The sequence below is a fragment of the Leuciscus leuciscus genome (assembly GCF_965113295.1).
Source record: "Leuciscus leuciscus genome assembly, chromosome: 11".
Taxonomy (NCBI): domain Eukaryota; kingdom Metazoa; phylum Chordata; class Actinopteri; order Cypriniformes; family Leuciscidae; genus Leuciscus; species Leuciscus leuciscus.
Window position 1 is genome coordinate 1,918,724 of NC_138735.1, and position 25,000 is coordinate 1,943,723.

The 25,000-nt window shown below is 44.4% G+C and overlaps 1 protein-coding gene across 3 annotated transcripts in view; it reads left to right on the forward strand.

Moving 5' to 3' along the window:
* The window catches only part of hecw1a (HECT, C2 and WW domain containing E3 ubiquitin protein ligase 1a), a 121,236-nt gene that overhangs the window by 75,705 nt on the left and 20,531 nt on the right, over nt 1-25,000 (forward strand). For all 3 annotated transcript variants that reach the window (XM_082183798.1, XM_082183797.1, XM_082183799.1), the window contains 7 exons: nt 8,268-8,362; nt 9,158-9,279; nt 14,486-14,671; nt 15,186-15,320; nt 16,250-16,334; nt 17,229-17,325; nt 24,508-24,591. In XM_082183798.1, the coding sequence (XP_082039924.1) occupies nt 8,268-8,362; nt 9,158-9,279; nt 14,486-14,671; nt 15,186-15,320; nt 16,250-16,334; nt 17,229-17,325; nt 24,508-24,591 (804 nt within the window). The remainder of the gene's footprint in view (nt 1-8,267; nt 8,363-9,157; nt 9,280-14,485; nt 14,672-15,185; nt 15,321-16,249; nt 16,335-17,228; nt 17,326-24,507; nt 24,592-25,000) is intronic.

Consider the following 25,000-nt stretch of genomic DNA (forward strand, 5'->3'; position numbering starts at 1 on the left):
GTTAAAGAGGCGTATGATAATTTGGGTAAATGTGTAAGCTAGATGTATGCTTTTATAATAAATTGTCTATCTATCTATCTATCTATCTATCTATCTATCTATCTATCTATCTATCTATCTATCGTAATAATGTATGATTTGCAAATGAAAACTGCTGCTTGAGAATCAAAGTGCGCGTTGTGCACACGCTACATTATGGCCAAGCATGCGCCCTTAAAATTGTTACGTCAGGAACGAGGACACAATATGCAAGTAAAAGCGCTTTATTAATAGTCAATTATGTTGATGAAGATGATGATGATGATGATGATGATGAATAATCCAGGGTGATGCAGGCGGTGGCGCAGGGACTTCGATGGTCAGACACGGAGTGATGAATGAAGTGCAGCGTGCTCTGATGAGTGATGACGTGATCCAGACATGAAACGTAATCCAACACGACGTGAAACCGGAACACAGGAACTCAAGACAGGACACGAGGCACGGGAACAGGAACAGACAACACAGAGACTTCATGCAACGATCTGACAAGGAGATGAGAAAGCAGTGAGCATATATAGGAGATGAGATGAGTGGCAGCTGGTGATGATGATTGATTGCAGCTGGGTACTGATCAACAGTAATGATCCGGACTCACACACTCACACACATGTAAACAACAAAGCACGAGACTAGAGAGAGACATTGGATCTATGAACCGTGACAGTACCCCTCCCCCTAGGAACGCCTCCTGGCGTTCCCAGGTCCCCTTACCTGCCGATTGTAATCATCGATAAGGGAGTGATCCAGAATGTCTCTAGCCGGTACCCAACTTCTCTCCTCTGGACCGTAACCTTCCCAGTCCACCAAGTACTGGAATCCGCGTCCCCTCCGCCTTGAGTCCAGCACACGATTGACCGAATAAGTGGGTTCCCCATCTACGAGTCGCAGCGGGGGAGGAACCGGGATTGGCGGATTAATACGAGAATGAAATACGGGTTTAATTTTGGATACATGAAAGACGGGGTGAATCCTCCTGTACGCTGGAGGTAGGTTGAGGCGGACTGCCACCGGACTAATGATCTTGGTGACAGTAAACGGGCCAATGAATTTGGGAGCAAGTTTATTAGACACGGAACGGAGAGGAATGTTCTTGGTAGAAAGCCACACTTTTTGACCAGCGACGTATACGGGAGGCCTAGACCGGTGGCGATCGGCTTTGGCCTTGGTGCGCAACCCCACCTGGAGTAGAGTCTCACGGGCTCTAGTCCACGTGCGGTGACACCTCTGGACGAAGGCGTGAGCGGAGGGGACCGCGACTTCGGATTCCAGACTAGGAAAAATTGGTGGCTGGTACCCTACGCTACACTCAAACGGAGATAGGCCCGTAGATGACACTGGCAACGTGTTGTGGGCGTACTCCACCATAGAAAGTTGTTGACTCCACGAGGAAGGATTCTTGGAAACCAAACATCGTAACGTTCTTTCCAAATCCTGGTTGGCTCTCTCAGTTTGGCCATTGCTCTGGGGGTGGAACCCTGAGGACAAACTGACAGTCGCCCCCAGAAGCTTACAAAATTCTCGCCAAAATTTGGACACAAACTGGGGTCCCCTGTCAGAAACCACGTCCATCGGGAGGCCATGTAACCGAAAGACGTGGTCAACGACAGTCACCGCTGTCTCCTTGGCTGAGGGTAATTTGGGCAAGGGAATGAAATGGGCCGCCTTCGAGAACCGGTCCACCACAGTCAAAACTACTGTGTGACCCTGAGAGGGTGGGAGGGCGGTAACAAAATCTAGAGCGATATGGGACCAGGGTCTCGAAGGGACCGGCAGCGGTTGGAGTAACCCATCTGGGGGTCGATTGGAAGTTTTACCAGTGGCACAAACTGAGCAAGCCAAAACAAAATTGTGAATGTCACGAGCCATGAGAGGCCACCAGAATCGTTGCTTGACTAAAAATCTAGTGCGACTGACTCCTGGATGACAAGCCACATTGGAAGAATGCCCCCACTGAATGACGCTGGACCTCAGACCCTCAGGCACAAATAAACGATTCGGTGGGCAACCGACCGGAGGCGTTACCCCTTCTAAGGCCTTCTTGACCTTCGATTCGACCTCCCATACGAGTGTGGAGATGAATAGAGTCTCTGGTAAAATGCACTCGGGAGTAGACGGGCGTTCGGAACGATCAAAAATGCGCGATAAAGAATCGGGTTTGATGTTTTTAGAACCCGGGCGGTACGAGAGAGTAAAATCAAAACGACCGAAAAAAAGTGCCCACCGAGCCTGCCTGGAGTTCAATCTTTTAGCAGTCCGAATGTATTCTAAGTTCTTGTGATCGGTCCAAACGATAAAAGGTACCCCCGACCCTTCTAACCAGTGCCGCCACTCTTCCAATGCTAACTTGACTGCCAACAACTCTCTGTTCCCAATGTCATAATTACGTTCGGCAGGAGATAGACGGTGAGACAAAAACGCGCAAGGATGCATCTTGTCGTCTGAGAGAGAGCGCTGGGATAACACTGCTCCTACCCCCACCTCTGACGCATCGACCTCCACCACGAACTGACGTGATGGATCAGGGGTTGTCAGAATGGGGGCTGAAACGAAGCAACCCTTCAGTTTGGCAAACGCAGCCTCGGCTGCGTCTGACCACCTGAACGTCGTTCTGGGGGAGGTCAAGGCGGTCAGAGGTGCGGCTAGTTGGCTGAAGTTGCGAATAAAACGCCGGTAGAAATTGGCGAACCCCAGAAATCTCAGTAGGGCCTTACGAGACTCTGGACTTGGCCACTCTACCACAGCCTTGATCTTCTCAGGATCCATGCGCATTCCCTCAACCGACACGATGTACCCTAGGAATGGAACAGACTGTGCATGAAAATCGCATTTCTCCGCCTTGACAAAAAGCCCATTCTCTAGCAACCTCTGAAGCACTCGTCGGACGTGCTGCACGTGTTCCTGGAGAGAAGAAGAAAAAATCAGTATGTCGTCCAGGTAGACATAAATGAACTGATCTATCATATCTCGCAGCACGTCATTGACGAGTGCCTGGAAGACCGCTGGACTGTTGGAAAGCCCGAAAGGCATAACCAAGTATTCAAAGTGTCCCCTGGGGGTGTTAAACGCGGTCTTCCACTCATCCCCCTCCCTGATGCGGACCAAATGATAAGCATTACGTAAATCCAATTTTGTGAAGATGGACGCTCCCTGCAACCTCTCGAAGGCTGAAGACATCAACGGTAAAGGATAAGTATTCTTTACTGTGATGTTGTTCAACCCCCGGTAGTCAATACAAGGTCGCAGAGATCCGTCCTTCTTCCCCACAAAAAAGAACCCCGCCCCCGCTGGAGAAGAGGAAGGGCGGATGAACCCTGTTGCTAGAGAATCAGAAATATATTTCTCCATAGCCTCCCTCTCTGGTGTCGAGAGTGAATATAACTTGCCCTTGGGCGGAGCCGTACCTGGTAATAAGTCTATGGCACAGTCATAGGGACGATGCGGAGGGAGAGAAGCAGCCCGAGACTTACTGAACACCTCCTTCAGGTCCAGGTACTCCGCGGGCACGTTAGACAGATCCACTGCCTCCTCCTGCAACACAGGGACAGAAACAGACGGACAGGCAGACAATAGACAAGACTTATGACACTGATTACTCCACGAAGACACAGACTTGAGCTGCCAGTCCACTTTAGGGTTGTGACGGGTGAGCCAAGGGTGACCAAGGACAATGGGTGCAAGGGGAGTGTCCAGGATATAGAAAGAGATGATCTCGGTGTGGTTGCCTGATGTGATGAGGGTGATGTCTTCTGTGGCAAAAGTGATGGTGGGAAGTTCTTGTCCATTAAGTGCGTGTACAGCAATCTGATGTGTGAGGGGTTTGAGGGGAATCTTGAATTGACGTGCGAATGAGTGATCCATGAAATTGCCTTCTGCCCCGGAGTCCAAGAGTGCTTGACAGTCGTGAGTGAGTGTTGACCATCTCAGTCTTACCGGAAGGAGGGTAGATGTTGATGAGGTCTTCTCGGCGGAGATCCCACCCGATAGTAGCCTCATACTTACTATCGGGCTTGGCCTTTTTACCGGACAGTTGTAAGCATAGTGTCCGGCTCCTCCACAGTATAGGCAAAGGCCCTGGGACCTCCGCCTTTCCCTCTCCTCCCGGGAAAGCCGAGCTCGACCCACCTGCATGGGCTCGTGATCGTCGACGGGGCTGACCGCGTCCCCGCCTCCAAATCGTGGACCCTCGGCACCCGCCAGAGGGCGTCTACTCGTGGCGTGACCTCCAACTCGGGATAGTCGAGCATCAACTCTGAGGGCTAAAGCGATGAGTTCATTAAGAGATTGAGGCAGGTCCAAAGCATAGATCTCTCTTTGGACGCGGTCAGCCAGCCCATGCAGGAACATGACCCACTGCGCCTCCTCGTTCCATCTGCTCTCCGCTGCTAGGGTCCGGAACTCGATCGAAAAGTCTGACACTGATCTCTCTCCTTGACGTAAATCAGCCAGCATTCTAGCAGCTTCTCTTCCGCCGACCGCCCGGTTGAAAACTCTTTTCATTTCAGCGGAGAGCTCCTGGAACGAGGCGCAGCACGGATCTTCATTCTCCCACACCGCCGTTCCCCATAACGCCGATTTCCCAGTCAGGAGGGTGAGTACGAAGGCGACCTTGGATCGCTCGGTCTGGAAAGTCTTGGGTTGAAGAGAAAAATGCATGGAACACCGGGTTAGAAAAGCTCTGCAAAATGTTGGATCACCTGAATAGGACTCTGGGGCTGGTAGGCGTGGCTCCGACTGGGATGGGCTCTCCGATGGTGTGGGGGGAACGAACGGTGTGGGCGGCGCAGTGGGAGCTCGTAACTGTTGGATCTGCTGGGTGAGCTCGGACACCTGCGCCACTAACGCCTGAACAGCGCGACCAGTATCGTTTGAATTCTTCTCTTGAATGTCCAGACGAGCCATACTATTACTCAAACATTCTTCCATGGTCGGCGCTGATGTACTTGCTGTATCCATCCTTGGTCAGATCGTTCTGTTACGTCAGGAACGAGGACACAATATGCAAGTAAAAGCGCTTTATTAATAGTCAATTATGTTGATGAAGATGATGATGATGATGATGATGATGAATAATCCAGGGTGATGCAGGCGGTGGCGCAGGGACTTCGATGGTCAGACACGGAGTGATGAATGAAGTGCAGCGTGCTCTGATGAGTGATGACGTGATCCAGACATGAAACGTAATCCAACACGACGTGAAACCGGAACACAGGAACTCAAGACAGGACACGAGGCACGGGAACAGGAACAGACAACACAGAGACTTCATGCAACGATCTGACAAGGAGATGAGAAAGCAGTGAGCATATATAGGAGATGAGATGAGTGGCAGCTGGTGATGATGATTGATTGCAGCTGGGTACTGATCAACAGTAATGATCCGGACTCACACACTCACACACATGTAAACAACAAAGCACGAGACTAGAGAGAGACATTGGATCTATGAACCGTGACAAAAATAGCATATGAATAACATGCGCAACGTGCCACTGACTATAACAATTTTTTCCTGGTTAGTGGCGCAATTGTTTTCTAAACCATCAAAATAGCATGAAGGAACGTTTGCGCCGGAACACGCCTCCTTTTTTGCGCTGAACCGCCCCCGGGAGCGCAAGTTCATTCCCTAGTTTAGCGACGTGCTTCTGTGGAGGGAAAAGTCCGCTTTGCGCGGGTGCAAAATAGGAATGATACATGCGTCGCTGTACAAAGTCAATTGCGCTGGGTGCAAGATAGGGCCCATAGATTCAACTTCTCATCAGACAAAAACACCGGTGTATCATATTTTTCACATCTCCCAGTTTTAATAAAGTAATAAATAAAGTAAATGGATCTGTAATAAAGATGGCGTCCAGTAAGGCTACTATTGAAGCTGGAAGAATATGATCTTAATATTGTGTTGTAATGCCAGAGAAATGACTAGATCGGAATGAATGGAGCAAAATCAGCTGATCTGAAGTATATATATATATATATACAGACCCTTTCCAAAAAATGTGAATATCATGGAAAAGTTTGTTTATTTCCATAATTCCATTCAAAATGTTAAACTTCCATAGATTATAGATTCAGGGCCCACAACTTAAACGATTTCAAGTATTTAGTTGTTTATTTGTACATAATTTGGGCTTCCAGCTCATAAAACCCACGAAAACAGGATTTAAAAAAATGTGAATATTACATGAAATCACACAGTAATTATACAGTAATACCATGGTCATTGAACCAGGTTTTGGTTATTTTGGCAGTGTGGGCAGGTGCAAATCCTGCTGGAAAATGAAGTCAGCATCTCCATAAAGCTTGTCTGCTGAAGGAAGCATGAAGTGCTCTGGAAATGTCCTGGTAGACGGCTGCGTTGAGTGGACAGCACAGTGGACCAACACCAGCCGATGACATGGCTCCCCAAACCAACACAGACTGTGGAAACTTCACACTGGACTTCAAGCATCTTGGATTGTGTGCCTCTCCATTCTTTCTCCAGACTCTGGGACCTTGGTTTCCAAATGAGATGCAAAATTTGCTCTCTTTGGTCCACTGTGCTTTATTAAATCCAGAGTCAACGCAGCCGTCTACCAGGACATTTCCAGAGCACTTCATGCTTCCTTCAGCAGACAAGCTTTATGGAGATGCTGACTTCATTTTCCACCAGGATTTGCACCTGTCCACACTGCCAAAATAACCAAAACCTGGTTCAATGACCATGGTATTACTGTGTAATTACTGTGTGATTTCATGTAATATTCAAATTTTTTTAAATCCTGTTTTCGTGGGTTTTATGAGCTGGAAGCCCAAATTATGTACAAATAAACAACTAAATACTTGAAATCATTTAAGTTGTGGGCCCTGAAGCTATAATCTATGGAAGTTTAACGTTTTGAATGGAATTATGGAAATAAATATACTTTTCCATGATATTCAAATTTTTTGGAAAGGGTCTGTATTATATCTGAGGAGAATCTGCCACCTAGAGGACACTCGACACACGACAGGCTCAAGGTCACCACAGTTATTCACTGCAGTGTGTTGGAAATGGCTTTGAAAGAAATGAATACTTTTGTTCAGCAAGGATGCATTGAACTGATTAGAAGTGACAGTAAATACATTTATAATGTTACAAAAGATTATATTTCAAATAAATGCTGTTCTTTTGAACTTTCTAGTCATCAAAGAATCCTGACAAATAAAATGTATCACTGTTTCTACGAAAATATGAAGCTGTTTCCAACATTGATAATAATCATAAATGTTTCTTGATCATCAAATCCTCATATTAGAATGATTTGTGAAGGATCATGTGACACTGAAGACTGGAGTAATGATGCTGAAAATTCAGCTTTGATCACAGGAATAAATTACACTTTACTAGATATTCACATAGAAAACAGCTGATTTACATTAGAATAATATTTCACTGTTTTTACTGTATTTTTGCTAAACAGAAGTGCACCTTTGATGAGCAGAAGAGACTCTTTCAGAAATATTTATTTTAAAAAATGTACCGACCCCAAACTTTTGAACATTGTTGTTGATTTTGAAATACCATGTCAGTAACTTTTATGCATCTTTTATATAAACTTGAAGATTCATATAAAAATAAGCTATGATTGTTATTGTCATTGATATGTAAATATATATATATATATATATATTTTTTTTTAATATATATATATTGTCAAGATAATAATAAACAAGTAAATTGCAATTATCAAAAAGAAAAAAAAGCATCATAAACTATGTGAACATTCAGAGCAAGCAGAGACTCTCCCTGTTACAGCAAACACACTCTCACACCCCCTGGTGTTCTCCTGCGGGAGCGCCGCTGGTGTAGTGTTCTCCTGCGGGAGCGCCGCTGGTGTGGTGTTCTCCTGCGGGAGCGCCGCTGGTGTGGTGTTCTCCTGCGGGAGCGCCGCTGGTGTGGTGTTCTCCTGCGGGAGCGCCGCTGGTGTGGTGTTCTCCTGCGGGAGCGCCGCTGGTGTGGTGTTCTCCTGCGGGAGCGCCGCTGGCGTGGTGTTCTCCTGCGGGAGCGCCGCTGGCGTGGTGTTCTCCTGCGGGAGCGCCGCTGGCGTGGTGTTCTCCTGCGGGAACGCCGCTGGTGTAGTGTTCTCCTGCGGGAGCGCCGCTGGTGTAGTGTTCTCCTGCGGGAGCGCCGCTGGTCTGGTGTTCTCCTGCTGGTGTGGTGTTCTCCTGCGGGAGCGCCGCTGACGAGCCTGATGTTCTTCTGTCTCCAGGTATCAGAACATCCAGAGGACAATGGCCAGTGAAGACGAGCCGCTGAGGAACACCACTGCAGATGCAGAGAGCGAGTCCACAACACACACTGCAGGTCGGCTACACACACTGTGTGTGACGGGAAGAGTGTGTGTGTGTGAGTGTGTGATGGAAAGAGTGTGTGTTTGTGTGGGTGTGAGTTTGTGAAGAGTGTGTGTATGACGGAAAGAGTGTGTGTGTGATGGGAAGAGTGTGTGTTTTATGGGAAGAGTGTGTGTGTGACGGAAACAGTGTGTGTGTGAAGAGTGTGTGTGTGATGGGAAGAGTGTGTGTGTGTGTGTGTGTGTGTGTGTGTGTGTGTGTGTGTGTGTGTGTGTGTGAGATGCTTGCAGAAAGCAATAGATTGAATATAAGTGATAATCTAAGCTCCAACTCGGATGCATTATTGACTAGAAATTCTACTTTTGACATGTGTACAGTAGCTTTGCCTTTATTACAGATGATAATGAAACTGAAAGACTTACTCCGGTCTAGGATTTACTAGCTTTCATAGTAATACGTTTTTTAATGGGCATTAATTAATATGGGTATTCATTAGGGTATTACTGTAGAAATGTACCAGATTACTGTCTTGTTCAGTATTGTATGTTAGGTTTTTAACTGTTATGAACTCAATAAAGCATGTAAACGTGCAGCTTGGCCTGTAGGTATATAGAGTTTTGATGGTGTTTGTGTTTGAGTGAGAAAATAATTAATGTCATTTGAAAGATGTCGTCACTGAATGCATTTTGTGCAAAAGCAACGATAAAAGTTGAGTCCACACAGACTGATAGTGTGTGAAGAGTGTTGTTAAAGTGAGCTATGTATTGAGACATCGGTGACAGTAAACATGTTCCTGTGATGTGTGTAGATCCGAGAAGAGAAGGCTGTTCCTCTCCTGTGAACACACAGAACGTCTCGCTTCTGCTCCAGTGTCCCACCGTCAAGTTCGTCACACACCCAGAGTTCTTCACGGTCCTCCACGCGAACTACGTACGTCTCAAAGAGAAGCTTCAAATCTGTGTTTTCATGTGTGTTCCTGGACATTTGTCTTGCAGAAAGCAGATTCAAGCTAACAAAAATATGTTTGCTAATGTTCCCAGCATCAAGTTATTAAACGTTATTTCTGAATGTTCTCTGAACGTTCAAAACTTTTTAATGTTTAAAAAAAATATATATTATTTTCATTTTTCAAAAATACATTAAAGGATTTTTTTTCTCTCCATTTGATAATTTTGCAAATATTATGGAAAGTTACTTTCTGAAAAAAAGTTACATATAAAAAACATTAGACTAACGCCCAACTAAAATGTTTCAGAGAAGCGTTCCATGTATGATGTATAAATATAATGTTTGTGCTAATGTTTTGAGAACTTTATTAGAACTTTGAATGAATGTTTTACTAACATTTCTAGAGGAACGTTTGTCCATAACTCTTCCAGAACGTTCCCTGTTTTTCCACTCATGGCTTGATTTGCTTCCGTGTATCCAGACCCTGTGAGGATGTTTCCGGGATCCGTCGAGCGCTTGTGAACTCACTCTGTCCACGACTAGATTGCACTTTAGTTGAAGGCTGATATTGACTGAACTATTTGCAGATTCCCTCTTTATTGATCACATAAGCTCTCCTGCTTTAAACGAGACAGATAACAGACATTAACAAGGCGAAGATAAAGCGTGCTGAGATAGCAGTGGATGTGTGTGTTTATGGTGCAGATCTGTGTGTGTGTGTGTGTGTGTGTGTGTCTGTGTGTGTGTGTGTGTGTGTGTGTGTGTGTGTGTGTGTGTGTGTCTGTGTCGTGCTCTCAGAGATGCCTTTATTCTGTCATGCAGGTCACGTACAAAGACCTCATCAATACGAGGCATTGATTGAATATTCATGATTATACTGAAGTCTCAGTGTGTGTTTGGTTTGATGACAACACTTTATTCTCCATATCAGACCAGGTGATTGATTTACATTCACTAGAATATGCATTAATATGATTGTCATATGCAAACTGAGCCAATATTCTAGTTCTTGAAACCCCAAATATGACATTTGACATGAAATATTACTGAATATAATCAGAATATTCAGGGCTCAACGCTAAGGATTATTTTATAATGGCCCCGTCAGACCCAGCACAAAAAAAGTAATAAATAAATTCAAATAAAATAGGCCTAGTTATTGTTTGTGTTGTTTTTGACCCATGTATCCTTAATAAACAAGGTTATGACACCAAAAACTACTAGCCTAACTCATATACATTTTAAATATTGTTAAAGACAAGTAAACTGTCAGTAATAAAATAAGAACAAATAATCAAATTATGATCAATAGCACAAATACATACAATACAATACAACCTGCTTCTCAGGTTTTTAATGTGCAGAAAAATAACACTGGATAGTCTTCACTGTATAAATTAAATATAGATTCATCTTTATTAAAGCTTCAAAAGTTATTAAGTTACACATTTTTTCTCTGTCTTTTGCAGTTAACATATAAAACCCAGACAGCGTCAGGATTATTAGGCTGCTGTCACTTTAAGACCGAATGCAAGGATCCAGTATACTGTTACACGTGTTTGCTTTCTCAACTGTTTACGTTCACTTAAAGGGATAGTTCACCCAAAAATTTAAATTAGCCCATGATTTACTCACCCTGAAGTCATCCTAGGTGTATATGACATTCTTCTTTCAGACCAACACAATCAGAGTTATATTAAAATATTTCCTGGCTCTTCCAAGCTTTATAATGGGAGTGAATGGGTGTCTGTCTTTGGAAGTCCATCAAAGCGCATTTATCCATGATAAAAGGATGAGAAGTTAAACCGCAAACAATAACCGTCCTTCGGATGAGACGTTAAACCGAGGTCCTGACTCTCTGTGGTCATTAAAAATCCCAGGATGTCCTTTGAAAAAGAATAGGGGTGTAACCCCGGCATCCTGGCCAAATTTGCCCCTTGGCCTCTGTCCATCATGGCCTCCTAATCATCCCCATATACTGATTGGCTTCATCACTCTGTCTCCTCTCCACCAGTAAGCTGGTGTGTGGTGGGCTTTCTGGAGCAATATGGCTGCCGTCGCATCATCCAGGTGATGCTGCACACTGGTGGTGGTTGAGGAGATTCCCCCCTTCTATGTAAAGCGCTTTGAGTACCTAGAAAAGCGCTATATAAATGTAAGGAATTAATTAAATTATTATAATTATAATTAAAGTGCTCCACCCGGGCTCTGGCGGCTGGCGGGTTAATAAAGGCCTTCTGAAGTGAAGCGATGCGTTTGTGTAAGAAAAATATCCATATTTAAAACTTTATCGACTAAATAACTAGCTAAGTTCAAATGCGTCAAGTGCAAGTGTTACTCTTGTGGCGTAAGTAGACCGTCTGCCGAAGCTAGTTATTTTAGTCGTTAAATTTTATTTAAAATTATTTATTTATATTGTTTATTTAAAGTTTATGTTTTAAATATGGATATTTTTCTTACGCGAACGCATCGCTTCACTTCAGAAGGCCTTTATTAACCCGCCAGAGCCGTGGAGATCTTTTATGACGGATAGATGCACTTTTATGATGGACAGATGCACTTTTATCATGGATAGATGCACTTTTATCATGGATAGATGCACTTTTTATGATGGACAGATGCACTTTTATGATGATAGATGCACTTTTATGATGGACAGATGCACTTTTATGATGATAGATGCACTTTTATGATGGACAAATGCACTTTTATGATGGACAGATGCACTTTTATGATGGACAAATGCACTTTTATGATGGACAGATGCACTTTTTATGATGGACAGATGCACTTTTATGATGATAGATGCACTTTTATGATGGACAAATGCACTTTTATGATGGACAGATGCACTTTTATGATGGACAGATGCACTTTTATGATGATAGATGCACTTTTATGATGGACAGATGCACTTTTATGATGATAGATGCACTTTTATGATGGACAGATGCACTCTTATGATGGATAGATGCACTTTTTATGATGGACAGATGCACTCTTATGATGGATAGATGCACTTTTTATGATGGACAGATGCACTCTTATGATGATAGATGCACTTTTATGACGGATAGATGCACTTTTATGATGGACAGATGCACTTTTATCATGGATAGATGCACTTTTATCATGGATAGATGCACTTTTTATGATGGACAGATGCACTTTTATGATGATAGATGCACTTTTATGATGGACAAATGCACTTTTATGATGGACAGATGCACTTTTATGATGGACAAATGCACTTTTATGATGGACAGATGCACTTTTTATGATGGACAGATGCACTTTTATGATGATAGATGCACTTTTATGATGGACAGATGCACTCTTATGATGGATAGATGCACTTTTATGATGGACAGATGCACTTTTATGATGGACAGATGCACTTTTATGATGATAGATGCACTTTTATGATGGACAGATGCACTCTTATGATGGATAGATGCACTTTTATGATGGACAGATGCACTTTTATGATGGATAGATGCACTTTTATGATGATAGATGCACTTTTATGATGGACAAATGCACTTTTATGATGGACAGATGCACTTTTTATGATGGACAGATGCACTTTTATGATGGACAGATGCACTTTTATGATGGTCAAATGCACTTTTATGATGGACAGATGCACTTTTATGATGGACAGATGCACTTTTATGATGATAGATGCACTTTTATTATGGACAAATGCACTTTTATGATGGACAGATGCACTTTTTATGATGGACAGATGCACTTTTATGATGGACAGATGCACTTTTATGATGGTCAAATGCACTTTTATGATGGACAGATGCACTTTTATGATGGACAAATGCACTTTTATGATGGACAGATGCACTTTTTATGATGGACAGATGCACTTTTATGATGGACAGATGCACTTTTATGATGGACAAATGCACTTTTATGATGGACAGATGCACTTTTATGATGGACAGATGCACTTTTTATGATGGACAGATGCACTCTTATGATGGATAGATGCACTTTTATGATGGACAGATGCACTTTTATGATGGATAGATGCACTTTTATGATGGACAGATGCACTTTTATGATGGATAGATGCACTTTTATGATGGACAGATGCACTTTTATGATGGATAGATGCGCTTTGATGGACTTCCAAAGACAGACACCCATTCACTCCCATTATAAAGCTTGGAAGAGCCAGGACTTTTTAAAATATAACTCTGATTGTATTCGTCTGAAAGAAGAATGTCATATACACCTAGGATGACTTCAGGGTGAGTAAATCATGGGGTAATTTTCATTTTTGGGTGAACTATCCCTTTGAGACATAACAGACTGTTGATGTAATTTTGTGATTTAGTACTGAATGAAGTTCTTTCGCCTCTTCTTGCACTTGAATATTGAAATTGGCAAGATTTAAAAAACATGAGCAAATGATGAGCTTTCATGACGATGCAGCGCTGGCCCGATCCGGCCGTCCTCATGGTCAAGCCCTGTTATTCATACGAAAATAGCATTTATTAAAGGTGCTCTAAGTAACTTTTTTACCTTAACTGAACAGCTTCGGAGTCATTGGAATGGTTATATTTACTTATTACCCTATTTTCGGCCGCCGCGTCAGGAAGTATCGCGTGATATCAGGTCTCGCGATGTAAACAATTGCTTTACGGCCAAAAGAAATCTGCTAAAATGCTGTCATTATTGCGCTCCCTTACGCTGTTCGAACCCGAATGAAGAAGACGTTTTAAAGAATGTCCCGTCTGCTTTGATGTCGTTGATCTACTAGCCTCTGGTGTCTGAGAATCAACAACGAGTTTTTACAACTGTGTTGTCAAATATCTATTCCGAAGCTGTGGGGGGAGCTCTAGAGAGAAACCTGCGAGCAAAAAGCGAGAATACAGCGAAGAAATCCCGAAACTACTGAGCCCTGCTTTAAAGTCGACATGAAATTAAAATTCACCCCGTCTAATTGCATGTTGTAGATATTATTGTGATATGTTTTTCTTTCTTTTTTGACATTGCAATGTTTAATCAAAATGTCCAAAAACAACAGACTTCTCTCTGGGACATATGCAGGACTTCTCCAATCATTCTCCAATCATTTAGTGAGATTGAACCCCGGCAAACTCACATTCGTGCTTAAATATTTTACTAACTGTTTTATTGATTAATGCATTTGTCTTCTCCCCCTCAGGGTGCATATCGGATGTTTACTAACAGCACCTGCCTAAAGCACATGATTCTGAAAATACGGCGAGACGCGCGCAACTTTGAGCGATATCAACACAACCGTGACCTCGTCACTTTCCTCAACAAATTCGCTGACACTCATCTGGAGCTCCCGAGAGGCTGGGAGATCAAAACTGACCCGCAGGGCAAGGTGAGCTTCACACACACACACACACACACACACGTGTAAGAGTTGTGCAGTTCAGGGCAAGGTTTATGGTGTGCGTGTTTGTTTTTTGTGATTTATGAGGACAGAAATTTGTATAATGACATGGGTATTACACTGGTATTACACTGGTATTACAACATGAGCGTGATTTATGAGGACATTTCCTGAGTCCTCGTATTTCAAATGGCTTTAAAAACACACAGTGTTTTATTAAAAATATAAAAATACATAAAGTTCTGTGATGGGTAGGTTTTTGGGTCGGGCTAGTGTGTGTGTGTGTGTGTGTGTGATGGGTAGGTTTAGGGGAGGGTAAGTGTAGGGGGACAGAATATACAGTTTGTACAGTACAAAAACCATTACACCTATGGAATGTCCTATCAAGTATTGCAAAACAAACCTGTGTGTGTGTGTGTGTGTGTGTGTGTGTGTGTGTGTGTGTGTGTGTGTGTGTGTGTGTGTGTGTGTGTGTGTGTGTGTGTGTGTTTTGCTGAGGTAGTCATTCTTCGTGGACCACAACAGTCGGGCAACGACCTTCATTGACCCCAGGATTCCCCTTCAGAACGGACGACTGCCCAACCACCTCACACACAGACAACACTTACAGAGACTGCGCAGCTATAGTGCCGGAGAGGTACAGCACACACACACACACACACACACATACATCATGTGGAAATGTATTTCATGTGTTCAGATTTATTTAAAGAGGCCTGCAAAGTTCTGCAAAGTTATAAAGCTCATATTCTCCTATGAATGGGATTTATTTTATCTAACAGAGAAAGCTGATCCAGACGTGTCTATATTAGCAACAAAGGCAAACACAAAGAAAGAAGACGAGGCTTAAGTGTTGTTTGTGTGTTTCAGTTCGAAAGCAAAACCGTTCTGTTTGGCCTTCTGAAAACAGAGACTTTAGAAGCCTTGGAAACTGAAACTTGCTATTATTAAATTACATTTCTGACACACAATTGAGGTATTTGGCCAATCACAACGCACTGGGACAGCTGGCCAATCAGAGCACTCTGGGCTTTTCGGAAGGCGGGGCTTTGTAGAAAACCAGAACTCAAACAGAGCATTTCAGACAGACTGAGGGTACGTTTGCACGACAACAACGTTTTTCCTTTGAGTTTTCCACTTACAGACGACACCATTGTCAAAACGATCCCCATTTACACGGATCTGCAAAAATGACTAAAACGACTGTATTCTGCTGCCAGGCCAGTAGATGGCGATGAAACACTGATTGTAATACGCATGTATATGACGTCATCCTCTTCAGAGATTCGCGTTTTTGTTGTTTACACAGAGACTGTTTACACTAAAACTTGCACTTTGAAACCCGTTTTCAAAAGTTTGCGTTTTCAGGTGCCCAAAACACCGGTGCGTGTAAACGAACAGCCAAAACGCAAACAAAGTTTTACGTTTTTAGTTGAAAACAGTGTCGTGTAAACAGCCCCTGAGAGTAGCGGTTCTGTAAAAATTTACATTATGTGAAAAAGTTTTTGTTTTTCAACATTAAAGTATATGCTCTGTTTAATTTTGATCATGTGTTGTGTTCCTCAGGCATCAGACGTGTCCCGCAGCAGAGGATCATCTCTGGTGAACAGACCTGGAAATAGTCAAAACCAGCCGGATTCAGCGCCTCTGGGTCAGTCAACACACACACGACGCCTGGTCTTAAGCCATAAAACTCAAAACACAGATGGCCAAAATACCATAATATGTTTGCAGATATTTAGGAAACATGCTTAATTAATTAAGTTCACATACTCGTTTCTCTGGAAAACAATTCCACAGCCAGTTATTTGACTTATTATTTTACACGTTCCGTGTTGAAATGTGTGTTTTTGTTTTGGTCTGTGTGACTCCGCCCACTGCCAGTTCAGCCAATAGTGTTTCAACACCCGGGTTGCCAGTTGTCAGGAAACTCAGCGTATTGCATCCTTGGAAACAAGCAAACGGACTGGGTCAGAGATTGCAGATTCCACACAACCTAAAAAGCCTCGATATCCATCTAAAAATATCTATGAACGAGAGCATATTAAAACGAGGATAAATCAACTCATTAACTTACAGTAAGTCTCCTTGGCTTTCATTGTCAATTGCGCTCGTTCTGTCGCGTGTCCTCAAACTGGCAACCCACATGAGCGTCGAGTCTGAGGAGGAGGGAAACAACGAGACCTGATATTTTGAATTTGGACTGCAGTACCTATTTCAACCACTAGCTGTCATTCTTCCAGCAGCACCTTAATAATGTCACGTTGACAACAAGTTTCTGTGCTCCTGAATGTTTCTGTGAGTGATGTATGTGTGTGTGCCTCATTGAAAACAGTGCATTAATATAGAACGGTGGTTTTACTGCACACCTTCCAGCCAATCAGAATCGAGTATTCAGACAGATCATGGTATAAACCGTAATAACATTTGACCATATTATAGTTTGTAGTCTACTTTTTTGGAATGTCCACAATTAATTTTTTATCCATTCTGTATGACTTTCAGAAATTCATCACAGGTTTTTGTCTGTTTTCTTTATCCTCAGCTTACAATGACAAGATTGTGGCATTCCTCCGCCAGCCAAACATACTGGACACACTACAGGAACGGCAGCCTAGTCTCGCCAGAAATCACACACTCAGGTGAGGCCGTCTCAGAAATCACACACTCAAATCAGGCCGTCTCTGTAATCACACACTCAGGTGAGGCCGTCTCTGTAATCACACACTCAGGTGAGGCCGTCTCAGAAATCACACACTCGGTGAGGCCGTCTCTGTAATCACACACTCAAGTGAGGTCGTCTCTGTAATCACACACTCAGGTGAGGCCGTCTCTGAAATCACACACTCGGTGAGGCCGTCTCTGTAATCACACACTCAAGTGAGGTCGTCTCTGTAATCACACACTCAGGTGAGGCCGTCTCTGAAATCACACACTCAGGTGAGGCCGTCTCTGAAATCACACACTCGGTGAGGCCGTCTCTGAAATCACACACTCAAGTGAGGCCGTCTCTGTAATCACACACTCGGTGAGGCCGTCTCTGTAATCACACACTCAGGTGAGGCCGTCTCTGTAATCACACACTCGGTGAGGCCGTCTCTGTAATCACACACTCAAGTGAGGCCGTCTCTGTAATCACACACTCAGGTGAGGCCGTCTCTGAAATCACACACTCAGGTGAGGCCGTCTCTGTAATCACACACTCGGTGAGGCCGTCTCTGTAATCACACACTCAGGTGAGGCCGTCTCTGTAATCACACACTCAGGTGAGGCCGTCTCTGAAATCACACACTCAGGTGAGGCCGTCTCTGTAATCACACACTCAAGTGAGGTCGTCTCTGTAATCACACACTCAGGTGAGGCCGTCTCTGAAATCACACACTCAGGTGAGGCCGTCTCTGAAATCACACACTCAGGTGAGGCCGTCTCTGAAATCACACACTCAAGTGAGGCCGTCTCTGTAATCACACACTCGGTGAGGCCGTCTCTGTAATCACACACTCAGGTGAGGCCGTCTCTGTAATCACACACTCGGTGAGGCCGTCTCTGTAATCACACACTCAAGTGAGGCCGTCTCTGTAATCACACACTCAAGTGAGGCCGTCTCTGTAATCACACACTCAGGTGAGGCCGTCTCTGTAATCACACACTCAAGTGAGGCCGTCTCTGTAATCACACACTCAAGTGAGGCCGTCTCTGTAATCACACACTCGGTGAGGCCGTCTCTGTAATCAGTGGTGGACAGTAACGAAGTAAATGTAATTCGTTACTGTACTTAAGTAGCTTTTTTGCGTATCTGTACTTTACTGAAGTATTTAAATTTGGGAAGACTTTTACTTTAACTCCACTACATTTCAAAGTCAAATATCTTACTTTTTACTCTCAAAATCAGTCGTTCCTTTTTATTTATGAGTGGATAAAGCCTTAACTGGTCAAAAGAGCCACCTATCACAGTAGCCTACAACGTGCGCGCTTTGTTTTGAACTTGCCTTGGTGGTATCTACTAAGCGCGAACCAGAGCCGTTAATTATGAGAGTTGCGACCATAGACAGTATAAGAGGTTGCGACACACACGGCTTGTTCGACTTGAACCGGCGCTGCACAGACCGATCAGTTTATGACATCACAGTATAGAGACGAAATCGCGAGAGCGATTGAAAAGCATACATTACAGAGCCGTCTACTCTCTTATCGCTCTTGCGGTATTTTAATGTCATTCACCGATTGGTCTGTGCAGTGTGCCGTTTCAAGTCGAACAAGCCTACTGTGATCTCGCCGCCGCGCGGTCAAGTGATTCGTGTAGCTCTCAATAGTTCCAAACAATTTGTGTTGCCAATAATTTTATGCGGGGCAGAGAGCAGCAGCTATTATTGCAGCAATTATCGGTAAATACTGACCCCTTCCGTCCAAAATTAAACACAAAAAATGTATTCAATTAAAATATATATATATATATTATAGACTAATTAATGTCATTTTATTAATAGACTGATGTGCCAAGAGTGACAGAGTATTCACGTAGACTGAGTTAAGCAAGAGTCTTGTGACAAAAATTATAATAGGACATTATAGCAATTAAAAAATCATAGTACTTGGATACTTAAGTACATTTGAAGGCAAATACTTTTGTACTTTTACTCAAGTGAATGTTTAAAGGCAGCACTTCTACTTTTACTTGAGTAATATTTTACCTTGAGTATCTTTACTTTAACTCAAGTACATGGTATATGTACTTCGTCCACCACTGTCTGTAATCACACACTCAAGTGAAGCCGTCTCTGTAATCACACACTCAGGTGAGGCCGTCTCTGTAATCACACACTCGGTGAGGCCGTCTCTGTAATCATACACTCAAGTGAGGCCGTCTCAGTAATCACACACTCAGGTGAGGCCGTCTCTCAGGTGAGGCCGTCTCTCAGGTTAGGCCGTCTCTGTAATCACACACTCAGGTGAGGCCGTCTCTGTAATCACACACTCGGTGAGGCCGTCTCTGTAATCATACACTCAAGTGAGGCCGTCTCTGTAATCACACACTCAGGTGAGGCCGTCTCTGAAATCACACACTCAGGTGAGGCCGTCTCTGTAATCACACACTCAAGTGAGGCCGTCTCTGTAATCACACACTCAGGTGAGGCCGTCTCTGTAATCACACACTCAGGTGAGGCCGTCTCTGTAATCACACACTCAGGTGAGGCCGTCTCTGAAATCACACACTCAGGTGAGGCCGTCTCCGTAATCACACACTCAGGTGAGGCCGTCTCCGTAATCACACACTCAAGTGAGGCCGTCTCAGTAATCACACACTCAGGTGAGGCCATCTCTCAGGTGAGGCCGTCTCTGTAATCACACACTCAGGTGAGGCCGACTCTGAAATCACACACTCAGGTGAGGCCGTCTCTCAGTTGAGGCCGTCTCTGTAATCACACACTCAGGTGAGGCCATCTCTCAGGTGAGGCCGTCTCTGTAATCACACACTCAGGTGAGGCCGACTCTGAAATCACACACTCAGGTGAGGCCATCTCTCAGGTGAGGCCGTCTCTGTAATCACACACTCAGGTGAGGCCGACTCTGAAATCACACACTCAGGTGAGGCCGTCTCTCAGGTGAGGCCGTCTCTGTAATCACACACTCAGGTGAGGCCGTCTCTGAGGTGAGGCCGTCTCTGTAATCACACACTCAGGTGAGGCCGTCTCTGAGGTGAGGCCGTCTCTGTAATCACACACTAAGGTGAGGCCGTCTCTCAGGTGAGGCCGTCTCAGTAATCACACACTCAGGTGAAGCCGTCTCTGAGGTGAGGCCCCTTCTGATATCACACACTCAGGTGAGGCCGTCTCTCAGGTGAAGCCGTCTCAGTAATCACACACTCAGGTGAGGCCGTCTCTCAGGTGAGGCCGTCTCAGTAATCACACACTCAGGTGAGGCCGTCTCTCAGGTGAGGCCGTCTCTGTAATCACACACTCAGGTGAGGCCGTCTCTCAGGTGCGGCCGTCTCTGTAATCACACACTCAGGTGAGGCCGTCTCTGAAATCACACACTCAGGTGAGGCCGTCTCTCAGGTGAGAGAGTCTTGTGACAAAAATTATAATAGGACATTATAGCAATTAAAAAATCATAGTACTTGGATACTTAAGTACATTTGAAGGCAAATACTTTTGTACTTTTACTCAAGTGAATGTTTAAAGGCAGCACTTCTACTTTTACTTGAGTAATATTTTACCTTGAGTATCTTTACTTTAACTCAAGTACATGGTATATGTACTTCGTCCACCACTGTCTGTAATCACACACTCAAGTGAAGCCGTCTCTGTAATCACACACTCAGGTGAGGCCGTCTCTGTTATCACACACTCGGTGAGGCCGTCTCTGTAATCACACACTCAGGTGAGGCCGTCTCTGTAATCATACACTCAAGTGAGGCCGTCTCTGTAATCACACACTCAGGTGAGGCCGTCTCTGTAATCACACACTCGGTGAGGCCGTCTCTGTAATCACACACTCGGTGAGGCCGTCTCTGTAATCATACACTCAAGTGAGGCCGTCTCTGTAATCACACACTCAGGTGAGGCCGTCTCTCAGGTGAGGCCGTCTCTGTAATCACACACTCAGGTGAGGCCGACTCTGAAATCACACACTCAGGTGAGGCCGTCTCTCAGGTGCGGCCGTCTCAGTAATCACACACTCAGGTGAGGCCATCTCTAAGGTGAGGCCGACTCTGAAATCACACACTCAGGTGAGGCCGTCTCTCAGGTGCGGCCGTCTCAGTAATCACACACTCAGGTGAGGCCATCTCTCAGGTGAGGCCGTCTCTGTAATCACACACTCAGGTGAGGCCGACTCTGAAATCACACACTCAGGTGAGGCCGTCTCTCAGGTGCGGCCGTCTCAGTAATCACACACTCAGGTGAGGCCATCTCTAAGGTGAGGCCGTCTCTGTAATCACACACTCAGTTGAGGCCGACTCTGAAATCACACACTCAGGTGAGGCCGTCTCTCAGTTGAGGCCGTCTCTGTAATCACACACTCAGGTGAGGCCGACTCTGAAATCACACACTCAGGTGAGGCCGTCTCTCAGGTGCGGTCGTCTCAGTAATCACACACTCAGGTGAGGCCATCTCTCAGGTGAGGCCGTCTCTGTAATCACACACTCAGGTGAGGCCGACTCTGAAATCACACACTCAGGTGAGGCCGTCTCTCAGTTGAGGCCGTCTCTGTAATCACACACTCAGGTGAGGCCGTCTCTCAGGTGAGGCCGTCTCAGTAATCACACACTCAGGTGAGGCCGTCTCTGTAATCACACACTCAGGTGAGGCCGTCTCTGAGGTGAGGCCGTCTCTGAAATCACACACTCAGGTGAGGCTGTCTCTCAGGTGAGGCCGTCTCAGTAATCACACACTCAGGTGAAGCCGTCTCTGAGGTGAGGCCGTCTCTGAAATCACACACTCAGGTGAGGCTGTCTCTCAGGTGAGGCCGTCTCAGTAATCACACACTCAGGTGAAGCCGTCTCTCAGGTGAGGCCGTCTCTGTAACCACACACTCAGGTGAGGCCGTCTCTGAAATCACACACTCAGGTGAGGCCGTCTCTCAGGTGAGGCCGTCTCTGTAATCACACACTCAGGTGAGGCCGTCTCTGAAATCACACACTCAGGTGAGGCCGTCTCTCAGGTGAGGCCGTGTCTGTAATCACACACTCAGGTGAGGCCATCTCTGAGGTGAGGCCGTCTCTGAAATCACACACTCAGGTGAGGCCGTCTCTGAAATCACACACTCAGGTGAGGGCATCTCTCAGGTGAGGCTGTCTCAGTAATCACACACTCAGGTGAGGCCGTCTCTCAGGTGAGGCTCTCTCAGTAATCACACACTCAGGTGAGGCCGCCTCTCAGGTGAGGCCGTCTCAGTAATCACACACTCAGGTAAGGCCGTCTCTCAGATGAGGCCGTCTCTGAAATCACACACTCAGATGAGGGCGTCTCTCAGGTGAGGCTCTCTCAGTAATCACACACTCAGGTGAGGCCGTCTCTCAAGTGAGGCCGTCTCAGTAATCACACACTCAGGTAAGGCCGTCTCTCAGGTGAGGCCGTCTCTGAAATCACACACTCAGGTGAGGGCGTCTCTCAGGTGAGGCCGTCTCTGAAATCACACACTCAGGTGAGGGCGTCTCTCAGGTGAGGCTCTCTCAGTAATCACACACTCAGGTAAGGCCGTCTCTCAGGTGAGGCCGTCTCTGAAATCACACACTCAGGTGAGGGCGTCTCTCAGGTGAGGCTCTCTCAGTAATCACACACTCAGGTAAGGCCGTCTCTCAGGTGAGGCTGTCTCAGTAATCACACACTCAGGTGAGGCCGTCTCTCAGGTGAGGCTCTCTCAGTAATCACACACTCAGGTGAGGCCGTCTCTCAGGTGAGGCCGTCTCTCAGGTTAGGCCGTCTCAGTAATCACACACTCAGGTGAGGCCGTCTCTCAGGTGAGGCCGTCTCAGTAATCACACACTCAGGTGAGGCCGTCTCTGTAATCACACACTCAGGTGAGGCCGTCTCAGTAATCACACACTCAGGTGAGGCCGTCTCAGTAATCACACACTCAGGTGAGGCCGTCTCTGTAATCACACACTCAGGTGAGGCCGTCTCTGTAATCACACTCTCAGGTGAGGCCGTCTCAGTAATCACACACTCAGGTGAGGCCGTCTCAGTAATCACACACTCAGGTGAGGCTGTCTCAGTAATCACACACTCAGGTGAGGCCGTCTCTGTAATCACACACTCAGGTGAGGCCGTCTCTCAGGTGAGGACGTCTCTGTAATCACACACTCAGGTGAGGCCGTCTCAGTAATCACACACTCAAGTTTCTGTCAACACCGGGACTTGAACTCGGGTTATAGAGCTTGATGGGGACTTAGCAACTCAAGCACGCGTTTTAGTGAAATAGATCCTACTATACAACAGTGAGCAGAACGCCGGTCGTTTTATGCCAAAGAAAATGAAAGCACTTGTAAGTGCAGGAAAAAATATTCTGGCAGTGCAGAGATCCATAATGACACATTCTATTTCTAAATTAATAAAACTTAAAATAAAATGAAAACAAAATATTAAATTACAATAACGGTAACACTTTACAATAAGGTTCATTGGTTAACATTAGTTAACATTAGTTAACTACCTAGTTAAGATGAACTAAGAATGAACAATACTTCTACAGCATTTATTAATTTTAGTTATTATTAATTTCAACATTTACTAATATGTCAAATTAAAATTAAAGGTTGTATTTTTAACATTAGTTAATGCACTGTGAACTAACATGAACAAACAATGAACAGCTGTATTTATATGAACTAACATGAACAAAGATTAATAAATACTGTAACAAATGCATTGCTCATTGTAAGTTCATGTTATTTAATACATTAAATAATGTCAACTAATGAACCTCATTGTAAAGTGTAACCACAATGACAGTATATAAATATATACTTTATATATAAAGTATATTTAAATAATACAAAAGTAACAAGTTACAACTAACAATGTAGTGTTACTCTTATATAGAAATAGTTACAGTCTCATAAAGATGCATAAAACAAAGTTTTGAGACTGTGAATCAGCATTTGACTTCGTAAATACAGTAACTTGTGCATTTACAGCATCACTAATGCAGAAAGCTGATCGTGATCTCAATAGCACTCCTGAATGCACACGATAATTCCATTCAACATGTGCATTACTGTTACTTTAAAAACAATTAACATTCCATTAGCGTGAGAGTGGAAATGTGAGATTGTGTGAATGTTTACATGCTTCTTCTGGGTCTTCTTACATGTTTTCTCTCAGGGAGAAAATCCATTACATCAGGACTGAAGGTCCTCAAGGTGTTGAAAAGCTGTCATGTGACGCCGACCTGGTCATGCTGTTAAGGTACAGTGACTGCAGTGTGTTGCAGGGGAAGTTGTGCATGATTTTCATGTTTTAGTTGAAATGTAAAACCACAAGCCGTGTCTTTGAACACAATCCTCAGTGTTTGGTTCAGATCACTCCTCAAACAAAGGCAACTTTGACTTATGACTTACTCACATGGACCAACATGTGGGACTGGAAATAAGTGGCTCAATCAGCTAGTCAGCCTCTCCACACAGTAACACACTGTTGAATAATAGATATAGTTTAAGCTACAACTGACAAAGTAAACAATGTTTTCTTTTTACCTAAATTTTTTAAAATATTATTTATATGACATATAATATAATAAGTATAAAAACGTATTTTCTCTATACACTGGTGGTCAAAAGTTTAGAATAATTAAAAAAAATATATATGTAAAAAAAAA